Below are 14,246 nucleotides of genomic sequence, written 5' to 3'. Positions count from 1 at the left end.
TTGACCACACTGTGCCTTGAGTTAGTACCATTAACACAATGAAATCTCAGTATCTCTCTCCTTCAATCACAAAGTGATGGAAAAAAGGGGCGCAATCTTAAAAATGCTTACACTGAACTACATTGCTGGGAGATGACAATTTTTAAGTCTCTTACAGTGTGATTATGACGACAAGCATGAAAAGGGATTATTCTTAACTGACATAGAAAATTAAGGCGCTAACGTCCAGGTAAGACAAAATACAAACCAAGCTGGAAGCATTTCCCTTCCTGAAAAGCACTCATCAATCATTCTGGCTGTCTGGTGATAATGCTTCAGCAAACCTTCCGGTGAAATTAGATTCTTGCCAATTCCTATGCATTTAAAAGAGGACAAATATGTCACAGTATGCAAAACATGTGATCAGAAAGACATTTAATTTTGAAGCATGACGATAAATGTCAGCTAATACTTCGGAGTTTAGTGCCTCTGAAACATACCCTTTAGAAGGTTCCTGAAATACAGTTTATACACTCAACCAATTTTCCTTTCTTCTATAGTTTCCATTTGCAAAATGGCTTGGGATGTACGAAAGACATGTGACTGACATCATGCTTGGGCATGAAACCCAGGAATAAAAGACATATCAATTAAGAAAAAAGAGAGAGAGAGAGAGAGAGAGAGAGAGAGAGAGAGAGAGAGATGCAGCGATGCATTTTCCAGGACTTCCCTAGAGAGACAGGCACCGTATCATATCAAATCAAAAGCTTTTGCCTATGGGAACTTTTATTACAGCTCCTATCAAAAGGACAGGAAAAAAACAGCTTTCCGGTTTTCACAGGAAAAGAATGATTTCCAAATTACGACTTTTGAGAGCTCAGGAGAAGGGATGACTTATTTGTAGTAAATGTGAAACACATGGTTTTCTCAGAGCGTTTCTGTCTACCCTGCAGTTATTTCTCTTATATGAAAGAGATAAATTATTAAGATTTAAACACAATACCCCTTAGAACGCACTGTACATTTCTGTTTAAAGCCTGAGGGTCGAGACTTTAAATCACAATTCCAAGGGTAAGCAGCAAAACGTCACCCTCCTTACTCCAGAGACAGGCCGTGCAGTTATATCCTACACACCATGGAAACCTGGGTTGGGTGGAGACAGCAGCCAACAGAACATCTGCCCCGTGAGCCCACCACTGGAAGGTGGAGAGACAAACTCCAGCCAACACAACAAATCAATGGTCTCACTGGGAAAGATGGGGATCCATCCACCAAACCGGGAGTGGAACTTTGTTTTGCCCTTTTGTCATTTTGTCAGGGTGTTTACTCTTTATCCCAGTGGCTCTTAACCCCCAGCTGTACAGTAAAATCATTTGAAAGATGGAAAAAAGAAAAAAAAATAGCCTAGTGTGCATGTAGAGTTGAGAATCGCTGTTCCATCCTATCTGGGTTCAACTTCATGAAGACAGCATCCAACTCTATCATCTAGATGCCTAATGAGAACTTGTGAGGCAAGCTCTCCTTCGGCTTTCTTTTTTGAGAAGTGCCAGAGGCTCTCAAGGGAACTTCAGTGCATGTGCCAAGTGTCCTCTCCATGGCTACACGCAGAGTGTCCCTAAGTCTGGAAGACTGGAGGCAACCCTATGGAGTTGTAGCTCACTCTCTTCTAGCCAGTCTAGCCATTGGCTTTCCACCCACCCTCACTGCCTTTCTCACCTGTGTCACAGGCTGGTCCCCAGGGAAGGCGTGGGAGAGAATTTCTCTGGAGGTCTATCCAATTTCCTAGCAATCTGTAACACAGGAAAGAGCTCTCCACAGTCTGTCACTGTGATGCAAATGCTACTCACAGATACCTAAAGGGTCTCACCCTAAACAAACAAACACCCTGTTAAGCAGAGTTAAGCACAGGCCCTGAACAATTCCAACAATGCGAATGCAAATAGCAAAGCCGGTGATTGCACTCAATTATCTTTTATTGTTGCAAAAGCTGCCTGCCTTGAGCACCTCCACCGCCCCCCAACCACCACCAGACATCCACACCCACAGCAGCTACCTGCCTTTCTGCTGGACCACTTCTCAGGTAATGAATAGGTCCATGGGCATACAGAAGATTACGTTACCAAAACCTTAGTAAGACCTAAACCACAAAAAAGTTGTTCCTATACTGTCAACACAAATTATTAACTTCTAGAAAATCTGCTCATTCACAAATTTAAAATAAAAACCACCTTGGGGGAAAAAGGGCTACCTTACACTCGACATTACGGCAACTTCAATGATTAAAAAAAAAAATTATCTGGGGATCCCTGGGTGGCTCAGCAGTTTAGCACCTGCCTTCGGTCCAGGGTGTGATCCTGGAGTCCAGGGATCAAGTCCCACATCAGGCTCCCTGCGTGGAGCCTGCTTCTCCCTCTTTCTCTGCCCATCTCTCTGCCTGTGTCTCTGCCCCCCTCTCTCTGTGTCTCTCATGAATAAATAAAGCCTTTCAAAATAATAAACATAAATTTAAAAATAAAAATAAAAAATTATCGAGGTACATTCGACAATACAGCAACTTCAATGATTTAAAAAAACGTCAAGGTAAAAGGACAGCCTAAGAAAGTTTAAAAAATTAAATCGCTGTGTCGCTAGGTGAATTCCATCAATAGTATGTTGTATTGTACATCAATCGCATAGTCTTAATACTTATTACTTTTGGTATTTATAAGTGGAAAGGTCCATAAAATAAAGACCCACATTTAATAGTTTTATTTTTGTTAAATGGCTGGTAAGTACCAGGCACTGCGCTGAGTGTTTTGCATATTTTATTCCATTTAATTCCCTCAACTCAATGGGGAAATCACCAAGGTTTCTGTTTTATAGAGGACTACCTGAAGCTTCCATAGGTAAATCAACACGTCCACCATCAGCTAAGCTAGAGGATGGCTGAGCTGAGATTTGGACAAAAGTCTGGCCAACTCCAATGCCCTTGATCATTTTTATAAACTATTACAGTATAGATCTTCCATAAATAATGTGCTGGAATACTACTTTCACCATCATTTATTAATTAAAAAAAAAAAAAAAGAGGCAGGGAATCTGAATTCTTTAACTTTTAACCCAAGGAAAGCAAAGTATTCATTATGGAGTCCTGGTGAGAATTGTAGGTTTGGAAACCTGTCTGATCTCAACTGGCCTGAGGCAAGTTCCTAAAGTTCTGAGCACTTTTCATTCTCTTCTGTAAAATGAGGAGAGTAATGTTAACCTTAGGTTGTTGGACAGCCTAAATCAAATTGATTTAGTCTTATTAGACTCAATGACAGCTTTCTTCCCTCTTTTAGCCAGTTTCTTACTCTGTCAACTAGGGATAATAAACACTATCATGCCACTAAAATAGAGGGCCTTAAAGGGGGAGGAAATTATGAAAACAGAAACACTGAAAAGCGATGCTTTTAAAAGACTGTGTTCTGATCACTAGCACTTTTAATGGAGTCCTATAAGAAATGATAAACTGTCACTTAATTCCCATTGAGGAGTTCCCACTTAAGGAAGTCTGAACTTAGTTATTTCGTGAAGCAAATGATCCTGACTCATCTGTTTTTCAACTCTGAATCTTCTATTTGGCTTGGCTTTGTTTCGGGTTTTGACTCCTGCATTTCCACAAGGTTGTTTTTTTTTTTTTTTTTTAAGATTTTATTTATTTATTCATGAGATAGAGAGAGAGAGAGAGAGAGAGAGAGAGAGGCAGACACAGGCAGAGGGAGAAGCAGGCTCCATGCAGGTAGCCTGATGTGGGACTTGATCCCGGGTCTCCAGGATCACACCCTGGGCTGAAGGCAGGTGCTAAACCATTGAGCCACCCAGGGATCCCTCCACAAGTTCTTATTAAGTACCCATTAAGTGCTTGGTCCAATAGGGAATAAAAATATATGAAAATATGATTCTTACCGTTGAGAAGCATGGAATATATGTTTGGGTTTTCTTAAAGTAGGCATACATATAATGTGTGGATTAAGCAGCAGTTGCTAGTGGATAGGTCACACTATTAAAAAGTAGCAGAAAAAAATAAAAAATAAAAAATAAAAAGTAGCAGAGAAGGTAGTTGCTTGATGGCAAGGAAAAAGTTTTTCTTTGTTTCGTTTTAAAGATTTTCTTCCTTTATTTATGGGAGGAGGGGGCAGAGGGAGAGAGAGAATCTTAAGTAGGATCCATGCCCAACACAGAGCCCAACATAGGGCTTGATCTCACCACCTTGAGATCATGACCTGAGCTGAAATCTAGAGTCAGGTGCTCTATTGACTGAGCCACCCAGGTGCCCCATTCATTGTTGCAAAGATTTTCTATGTAAGTAATCTCCACACCCAATGCGGGGCTTGAACTCACAGCCTCAAGATTAGGAGTCACATGCTCCACCAACTGAGCCAGCCAGGTGCCCCAGTAAGGGAACAGTTCTGCACCTTGACTGGCAAGATGGTCGCTCAAATACACAAGCGTGATAACACTGCATAGAAAATAGGCACTTCCCTGGGGATCCCTGGGTGGCACAGTGGTTTGGCGCCTGCCTTTGGCCCAGGGCGCAATCCTGGAGACCCGGGATCGAATCCCACGTCAGGCTCCCAGTGCATGGAGCCTGATTCTCCCTCTGCCTGTGTCTCTGCCTCTCTCTCTCTCTCTCTCTCTCTCTCTCTGTGACACTCTCATAAATAAATAAAGAAAAAAATATATTAAAAAAAAAAAGAAATAGGCACTTCCTCCTAAAGAGAATGCATATAAAAACTGGTAAAGTGCAAATAAGGTATCAGAGTGAAGAGTATTGTCCCAAAGTCAATTTCCTGATTTTGACAACATACTAAGATACTAATTGGGGGAGGCTGAGTGAAGCGCATGTGAGAACTCTGTACTGTTACTGTAATATCTTGGGAGTCAAACTATCCAAATAAAGTAGTACTTTAAAAAAAAAAAAAGCATATGAGGAAGTTCGCTTATAAACAGATATGGAAAGAGGTCTAGTATGTATGGTTAAGTATAAAACAGGAAGGTATTACACAATGTGTATAATATGCTACCTTTTGTGTAAGAACAGGAAGTATAGAATGGATACTCCTATTTCCTCATAGGCAGCAGAAAGGGACCATAAAGTGCTGTATACGAAACTACAAATAGTGATTTCCGTGGGAGCTGAAAATGAGGAACCTGACAGAAGATGCTCAAATGTGGAAGATTTTTTTTTTATTTTGGGGAGTTTTGCATCATGCAAATGTAATACCATTCAAAACAAAGAGACAAATGAAAAGGATAATAGCATATGACAGCATCCATGTAGAAATCTCTACATCAGGTTTACTGAAGAGTTTACATACATTACTTTTAATCCTCAAAACAAAGGCCAAAGTGATTGATATACCTTGACAGAGGATAAGCCAAGACTCAAAAGTAGTTTTAAAATCTGTCACCTAAATCTTTTTCTACATTAATTCAACTCGTCATTCTTACCTAAATATTCTTGTATGCAGCTTTTCCTTTGCCTGAGAACACTCACCCGCCATCCCCGCCACCACTACTCCGTACCTTGTCCAGACAACTCCTTGGTTTTTCAACTTGAAAAACCAAGCTCCCACCCAGTTTATTTTTCTCCAAACCACATTCCTCAACAGAATTAGTACATCTCCTGTCTTACCTCTGTGTCTCATACTAAGTTAAACCTATCTTAACCATTATTTCTTAAAGGTCCTTAATTCCACAGCCTCTAGCAAAATGCCTGGCAACTATGACTTTTGCTCATAGAATGTTCCTTCAGCTACAAAGGACTCTAATCCTCACCAAGAGCATTCAGAAAAAATAAGACCTCATTAAGAGGACCCATTCACTTGCTAACGGGTATAAATAATGATTCTTGGATATTTTGGGATAAAATTGGCTACAAGTACTTGTTAGAACACCAGTATCTTAAGAGGAATCACGCAATTTTAACTGGACATAAGTAGATCTTCCTTACAAACTCTAATACCAAACTTCTGAGTGAGGTTTATTCCCAATACTTCTGGTAAATTCTTTACAAAATATAAATTCATAGAGAAGTAGTAAACTTTCATAAAAATAGATTAATTTTTTAAAAATTCCTAACCATGATCTTTCTGAATTTCTTTTTCCAGGAAATGGGTTTACCTTTTAAAAAGGGAAATAAAGGGCACAGTGTTCAGAAGAGAGCTTGGTCCTTTGTTGCTGAGCTTCTAAAATACTTGGTGATCATTTAATATGGCATGGGTTTCAAGACAGACACACAGAACTGACTTTTTCTCCTCAGAATCTGTCCTCCAGAGAATGCTGCCCACATAGCTTATAAGTTAGATCAATGGCAAAGTGCCAGGCCAGTAGGGCATAGTGGTCAAAGATACACAGTCTGAAGTCAGATGCCTGAGTTCAAATCTTGACTCTGACAATTCCTAACTGTGTCCTCAAATGAACCTCTGTCTCATTTGTGAAATCAGGTTATACTGGTATCAAACACATTGAGATATTGGGAAAGATTAAATAAATCACGACACATATAAAGGGCTTGGAACATGCCCATCACACCAAGGATTGGATGAACATTAACTAGTAATAATATCCTAACTAACATACAGTACCTGCTCAAATATTAGCTACAGGGAGCTTCCCTATTTAGGTAACCATAAGGTGTCTGAAATAATCATCGGGTCAGGATTGTTCTAGAAGGTAGAAAAAACATTGAAAACACCAAAAATGTGAGGAGAGGATGTATCTTTGGGTGGTATATGCTCCCAAAAGGAGCTATTGCACTACTTTCCAAGAGATAAACTTTACTCTCTAGGGAAAGACATATGCTCCGAATCCCAGATTATCCTCTGTTTTGAGAATTTTGGTTAGCCAGAGAATGCTAATTTTGGAAGCCACTTTAATTTTTCCAGAGGTCATCTTAATGAAGATTCTAAAACGTAGGTCTTTCTATGATGCCAGACTTTGTTTTAAAAAGTGTATCTCGATGGGTCTTTACCAGGGAAAAGTGGATCTTTATGTCTCGTCAGGTGTGTTCTAAAGGTTTGTAGTGCCATGTGTTTATCTGTCCCTATACGCCTTTGGGGACCTTCACAAATCATACACAACATACTAATTCTCATGAGGCTACAAAAAAGGCTTTGTTACAAACAATATTGAAGTCACCTAATCAGTATCAAAACCAGCATGTGGGTATCTTACACAATTGGACAAAGACACTTTTCCTGGGGAAGCAATTCAAAAATATTGATACTCCAACAGATATTTGTCCATCTATGTTCTTTCTAGCATGAGTCATAACAGCCAAAGGTTGGAAGAAATCCACTCATGCTATTGATAAGTGAATGTATAAACAAAATGATCTGCACATACAATGGAATATGGTATTAAAAATTCTGACACATGCTACAACATGGATGAACCTTGAGGACATTATACTAAATGGAATAAACCAGTTACACACACAAAAGAAAATACTGTATGATTCTACAAATCATTATCTACCGTTTAATTCACAGAAACAGGTAGAATGGTGACTGCCAGGGCCTGAGAGGAAGGAAGAATGGGAGTTAGTGTTTAGTGGGTACAATTCCAGTTTGGGAAGAAAAGTTGTAGAGATAGATAATGGTGACGGTTGTGCAAGTATGTACTCAGGACAACTCATCTGTACCTTTCACGCAGCTAGGATGGTAAATTTTATGTTTTACCACAAGAAAAAAAAAATGCTATTCAGTACCTACAACACATACAAAAGAAAGTGTTGGCTCCGATGGCTCAGTCAGTTAAGCATCTGCCTACGGTTCAGGTCATGATCTCAGGGTCCTGGGAACAAGACCCACATCAGGCTCTCTGCTCAGTGGGGAGTCTGCTCTCCCTCTCGCTCTGCACCTCCACCCTGCTTGTGCTTGTACTATCTCAAATAAATAAATAAAATCTTTTTTAAAAAAATAAGTGGGTAGTTATCAATGAACTTGAGCTAAAGAAACAGTTCATCTAGATAATTTGGAGCAAGAGAAACCCTCAGGAACAATACAGCCTTGGTTCTACTTAAAACACAACAACAACCATGCCTCCCTTTTGTTTTAGCTAAACACTTCACCTTAGTATCAAAATGAATCTTCCCAAAAAATTAGAGGGAAAAATATTCAAACTCTGCTCCCATTCCAAGTGTCAGTCATATAATACACGTTTTGTTTGATACCTTGGCTATCCTCAGCAGCACAGAACTTGAGCCATCCATAATCTTTACTGTCAAAGCAATGCCTAATAAACTTCAGTGAGGTTAATCCCATTAAGATCTAACATTGTTATCCTTTTTAAGTGAAAACACATTTAATTAGATCACAGGAATACACAGAGAAGCAGTCTGGTTCCGTCACTTCAGTGTCTGTGTCTGAGGTCATATGGACAATATCTGAGCATGGGTAGGATTATTTCCTTCTGGTGCTTTCTCTCTTTCTCTTTACCTTTCCCTACACCTTACTTATTGAAATTGGATAACATCTACCTACCAAAGAGCTGTTGGATCCCCATCACTACCACATCCCTCACCCCACACCTTCAGTGACAGAAGCTTTCAAAAAAGCCCTTCTGCAAAGTTAGTCTGCTGCACATCTGACCATTCGTTACTTTTAAAACACTCATAAATTAATGGGACAAACTATCTTTGTCCCTAGAAAAGGGTAGTGGTATACACTGTAAATTTGATCTCGGGATTGAAGAACAGAAAAGGATTTCACGGGCAAAGAAGATGGGACAGGATGGCTGGACAGCCGTACCGGTTTAGACAGGCAGGTTTTACTATGTCAGGTCACAAATAGTCACTTTTGTAATAAATAGAAAACAAAAGGTAATATGATCCACAATTGTTAAATTTGGGGACTGCTTAGAAACCTGTATGATCAAAATCCACTCCCCGGAACGGTCTAACAGATCCGCAACTCAAATCACATGTCTGTATGAAACATTATCTCTACTTGGTAGAGTCAACCTTTTGGCGTTGGTGTATTAGTTTGACTTAGTACAATCTGGAAGGATAAGTACAAAAAGTTTAAGAAAATTTGAATCCTTTTTCTGATTTTTCTAAGATTTTTTTATTTCGTTCTGATCATGGATTTTGCTCGAATTAAAAACAGGTGGCATATGAATATTTGGTATTTCTGGCAGCAAATTTGCATATCAACAGAAAACTTTTTAATCACATAACTCATATTGTAATCACATGAAAAATAGCTTTCGCTTTTCTCTTGGTGAGGAATAACATTTTAGAAGGTCTAAGAATCAGAAACCCTCACGGCCAACCAACACCTCAACCTGCTGTGTCATAAGGAGTCCACAGAAAACTCTGGGCTATACATAAAGGTGTATTTTCCTAAAAGGCACGTTAAACCGTCGACCGTAACCAATCAGGTTTTAAACGTCTGCTGTCAATTAAGAATAAATAAATTCCTGAATGATTAATTTTTCCCCCATTTTAGAAAATGAACTCAGGTCTTATTTTGGCTGCATCTGCCATCAGCAAGGAGAAAGAAAGGGCATGAAATAAAATAAGCACTGGCGTCAAGAAAAGCTTACCTCCTCCCCGCATTTTTTTATTGGAAAAATAAAATTTGTTTTCCAGTACGATATTTCATTTTTTAAAAATCTGTTTCTACTCAAAACTAGAGTTCTATTTATTTTTAAATGAGGCACACGAAACCTCCCAAGTCCAACTCAGATTTACATCTGGCTAATCCTCCAAATGTGACCGACCAAGTTCATGCTGTTTATTTCTGAGTTCTGTGATTTTTGGATAACACGTGTGAGAGATAGCAAATTAACTACTGCTAGTCAGCAGCAAGCCAGCAAAAGATGTCTTGGGAAGCAAGTGGGAGCAAATCCTGCAAGTCAATTTCTAATCACACTTGCCAGAAATTTGGGGGGAAAGGTTACCAATCCTGCCAAGAAAAATCAGTGGTAGAACTTGTTTCCCTTTTTCCATGGAATATTTCAACACTCAACCAACAAATACAGCTCAATCTTTCCTTCCCGTAACCTCGGGACTGCAAGGAAGGCTCTGGTCTCATTGATAGCCTCAGAAACATTAAAATGGCCCACCCTGCAAAACATCAGTCTCTTTCCCAGAGCAATGTCCACTTAGATGAAGGGCAACTGCAGAGGTTGACTCACGGGCTACAGAAATACGCATTGTACCCCCGAACCCCCAAGACACCTACAGGTGTGCAGAGAAACCCTAGTCGAATCTCCTTACCTAGAACTGGCCAGAAAGATTGTGGCATGAATTTGGGCCTCAGCTGAACACAGAACAAGCCAATAGCTTCAAGAACCACAGTCCGAAAAGCACGTATTCGTTTGGAGGAAGCCCCCGGAGAGTCACACTCTTGCGATGTATTTTCACGTAGTTCCTTACCTCTATCCCGAACCAAATAAATTCCTGGTTGTGAACCACCGCCACCGGTAGCGTCCCCTGGAGAACCTTCAGACCACGCTGATGCTGATGCGAGGACCGAGCCCTGTCCCCTCCTGACACCAACTCCCAACTCAACTGAAACTCTTGAGGCCAGGCCAGGTGACCGGGGCCTTTCTAGAAGCTGCCCGGGTGATGCTCCAGTGCGGCAAGCACCTTAGTACCCCAATTTTTAGCAGTGTGCTCTTTTTTAAAAAGTTTGTTTCTCCACCAAACACACTCACAGAAGTTATGGTTCTAATTGGGTCTGTCCCGACATTGTTTCCGGGGCCAGAAGGTTCTAGTCAATGGCCTGCGCGTGCTGGCTTCCCGACAAGGGAGTGGGCTCAGCAGGATGCTTTCTGCAGCCACAGATGGAAGGGGCTTGGTCCAGGCCCCCGGAAGGCAACGAAAGCCTTCAACCCCAACTTGGTCATGAGAAAGCAAACTCCCCATTTCCCTCGACTCACATAACACTCCTGACACCAAACGTGCGCCTTGCCCCCCACCCAGCGATTCTCCACATCTCGAGGGACACAGACTGGGGGTACTGCAAGTTCGTTCAATTCTGACTCTGCACCACCTGCCCAGAGTCGCACAGACCCCACAAGTTAAGGCCTCCAGCCACAAGAACGCTGCCCACCCCAAAGGCCACTTGCAAGCCCCGATCACAGCCTGTGACTCCCACCCACCACCTACATGGAAATCAGGGGTTCCCACAACTCCTTTGTCGGTTCATTAACTTACTAGAACAGCTCGCAGGCCTGAGGAAAACAGTTTACTTACCAGATTACCTGTTCATTATGAAGACTACAATTCCGGGACGGGCAGACGGGGTTGATGCCTGGGGCAAGGCGCAAGAGGCGGACGTGGGCCTCCTGGCATGCTCTGCTCCCAGGACCTGCCCAGCCTCAACCCAGCAGCTCTCCAAACCCCTTCTCCTAGGGTAGGTATAATGAACTAGATGATTGGCCACTGGTGTTTAACTCAACCTCCAGCCCCCTCTCGCCTCCCTGGAGGTCAGGGGGTGGAGCCTGCAAGTACCAATCCTCTAATCGTCTAATCACACGGTGGTTCCCCTGGCAACCAGCCCCCATAATTAGAGGCTTTCCAAGAGTTGCCTTATTAACAGAAACTCAGGTGTGGTTGAAAGGGCTTGTTCTGAATAACAAAACATATCACTCCAGAGCTGTTTCAGGAGCTAGGAACAATAACCAGATATTAAAACAAAAGACGCTTCTGTTAGTCTTAGGAAATTACTGAGGTTTTAGGAGCTCTGGCCAGAAGCCAGGGAGGAAGACCAAAATATATATTTCCTATTATATCACAATGACCCAGGTATAAGTGCACCATCTTGTGTATCTTGAGTATCTCAGGATATTCTGCTGTGTTGAACCCAAAGACAAACATAAAATAGGGTGTGTATAGAGTAAAACATTGGGATTTTCTTTAGACCACTATTTTTCCTTTAACTCTGCAATGGGTTAGAATCACCTAAAGAATCACTCCACCCCCAGAGTCTCTAACTCAGTCTGGGATAGGGTTCAATTATTTGCATTTCTAGCAAGTTCCCTGGTGATGCTGATGCTGGACCACACCTTGAGAACCACTGCTTAGACTAAAGTGGTGCCTCCCAACATACAAAATACCGGAGATTCTTTTCCCCCATACTCTTATGAAGATATAATTAACATACAGTACTGTTTACATTTAAGGTGTATAGCTAAATGATTTGACTTTCACATATTGTGAAATGATCACCCCAATACGTTTAGTTAAGATCCATCATCTCAGGTACAAAAAAAAAGAAAGAAAAGAAAAGAAAAGAAAAGAAAAGAAAAGAAAAGAAAAGAAAAGAAAAGAAAAGAAAAGAAAGAAAAGAAAAGAAAAGAAAAGAAAAGAAAAGAAAAGAAAAGAAAAGAAAAGAAAAGAAAGAAAAGAAAAGAAGAAAAGAAAGAAAAGGAGGGGAAACAATGTTTTTCCCTTATGATGAGAACTATTGGGATCTACTCTCTCAACTACTTTCAAATACACCACACAGCAGTACTAACCATAGCCATCATGTTGTAAATGGCATGCCTAAGATTTGTTTTTATAGTATGTGTCTGTACAATGAGAATATTGAACAGACTGGGTGTTTCATATTAAAGAATTCTTGTTGGGGCACCTGGGTGGCTCAGTTGGTTAAGTGTCCAACTCTTGATTTCTGCTCAAGTCATGATCTTCTTCATGGGTTGTGAGACTGACTGACCCCCATGTTGAACCCTGAGTCCGGCTCCAAGCTCAACACAGAGCCTGCTCAAGATTCTCCTTCTCCTTCTCTCTCTACCCCTCTCCCTGCACTCTCACTCTCTTGGGCTCTCATAAATAAATAAATAAATAAATAAATAAATAAATAAATAAAATCTTTTAAGAGATTATTGTTAACTATTGTTTTAGGTGTACAAACAATAGTGTATCTATGTAAAAAAAAAAAAAAACAAAGAGCTCTCATCTTCAAGAGTAATGTATGCATTGAAAAAAATTTTAAAACACTACAGATAGTTGCCACCTGCCTTATACTCGAATTGTCTCTTCAAGAGCAAAGCCTTACCCTGAAGGTAGGGATTGCCATTACCATGCATGTTTTCTATCACAACATACATATATGAGTAGATAAAAATGAAACCAAAAATATAATAGGGTAATAGCATAGAAAAGAAACTAAAATAAATAAAAGCAAAAGGTGGCCATGAGGATCTTTAGGGCAACCCAGGAAAGAGCAAAAACCAGGCCGCAGCCACAAAGGGAATCAGTATGACCCTTTATCTGTAAATCTCTCCCACCCAAAAAGTCTCTTACCTGAGCATGCAGGGTGCTAATGCTTCCGTAGTCACCTGAGAGTACTAGGAAAGAAAGGGAAACTGAGTCAAAAGTTGCAAGAGTAAACAGAAGGACACAGCAGACTGACATTTCAGTACACATTTTGGTCTACCCTGAAGATTTCTAGAAGAAAAGAACACATAAGAGTTGCTTTTGGACTTGCCCGCTCTAGAGCCATCCCATGCCACAGACTCACTACAGAGTGCTAGGCCCTCCTTATACCTGGAATTAAAGCTGGAAGCACCCAACAACCTGGTTTTAGCAGCAGCTCTGCTACTCCTATTGTAAAGCAATGCAAGCTTGTCACTCTCCCTTTCTGGGGCTAGACTTCATTATCTGAAAAATGAAGGGTTTTAAATGTTCATAGTGACTACCAGAGTTAACAGTGCATTTTTACACATGAAAAAATATTAGCCCTGGGATGTAATCAGAGCAAAGAAAGAAAGCTAATACAAATATATATATATATATATTTATAATCCTGACTCACATCATATATATCAGACCCCATTGTCTATTGCTTATTTCATTTACCCTCTAAAACCATTTTTGTAAGGCTTGTCTCAACATCAGTAGAAGGCTATGGACAGAGACTGGCTGAGAGTATGCAGTAACTTGCCCAAGGTCATAGAACTAGCCATAGCAGAGCCATAGATCAAAACCAGGAGCTGGCTGACTCCAAAAGGACTTTCTTCCCACTACACCATGGGCACTTTGCTGAGTGCCATCCTGTTGCTGGTAGACTCACATCAAAGCCACAGTGAATCCTGACTCCGGGACTTACAAAGACATGCAAGGTCATACCAAGGGTTAAGTTTGTTTTCTATGCCAGGACTTCTCTCTTTTAAAAATCTGATATTTTCTAAGAATGTATTTGATTATAGAAATACTTGCCCAAAAGAATACCCAACAAAATTAGCTTATGGTGTTTCTAAGTCTTTTTATTCAAAAAATTTATATTTTC

At 40.6% G+C, this 14,246-nt stretch overlaps 1 protein-coding gene across 9 annotated transcripts in view; it reads right to left on the bottom strand.

Annotated features, from left to right (window-relative positions):
- LOC118349920 (uncharacterized) overlaps nucleotides 1-14,246 on the bottom strand; it is a 586,341-nt gene that overhangs the window by 471,141 nt on the left and 100,954 nt on the right. For all 9 annotated transcript variants that reach the window (XR_007408488.1, XR_007408490.1, XR_007408489.1 and 6 more), the window contains exon 4: nucleotides 13,262-13,305. Coding sequence is in view for 6 of the 9 variants with exons in the window: in XM_049106055.1 (XP_048962012.1) it covers nucleotides 13,262-13,305 (44 nt within the window). In the remaining 3 variants the exon portion in view is untranslated. The remainder of the gene's footprint in view (nucleotides 1-13,261; nucleotides 13,306-14,246) is intronic.

This window comes from Canis lupus, chromosome 35, assembly GCF_003254725.2.
Source record: "Canis lupus dingo isolate Sandy chromosome 35, ASM325472v2, whole genome shotgun sequence".
NCBI lineage: Eukaryota > Metazoa > Chordata > Mammalia > Carnivora > Canidae > Canis > Canis lupus.
Note: the sequence above shows the minus strand (reverse complement) of the source record. Positions and strands in the feature narration are given on the sequence as shown.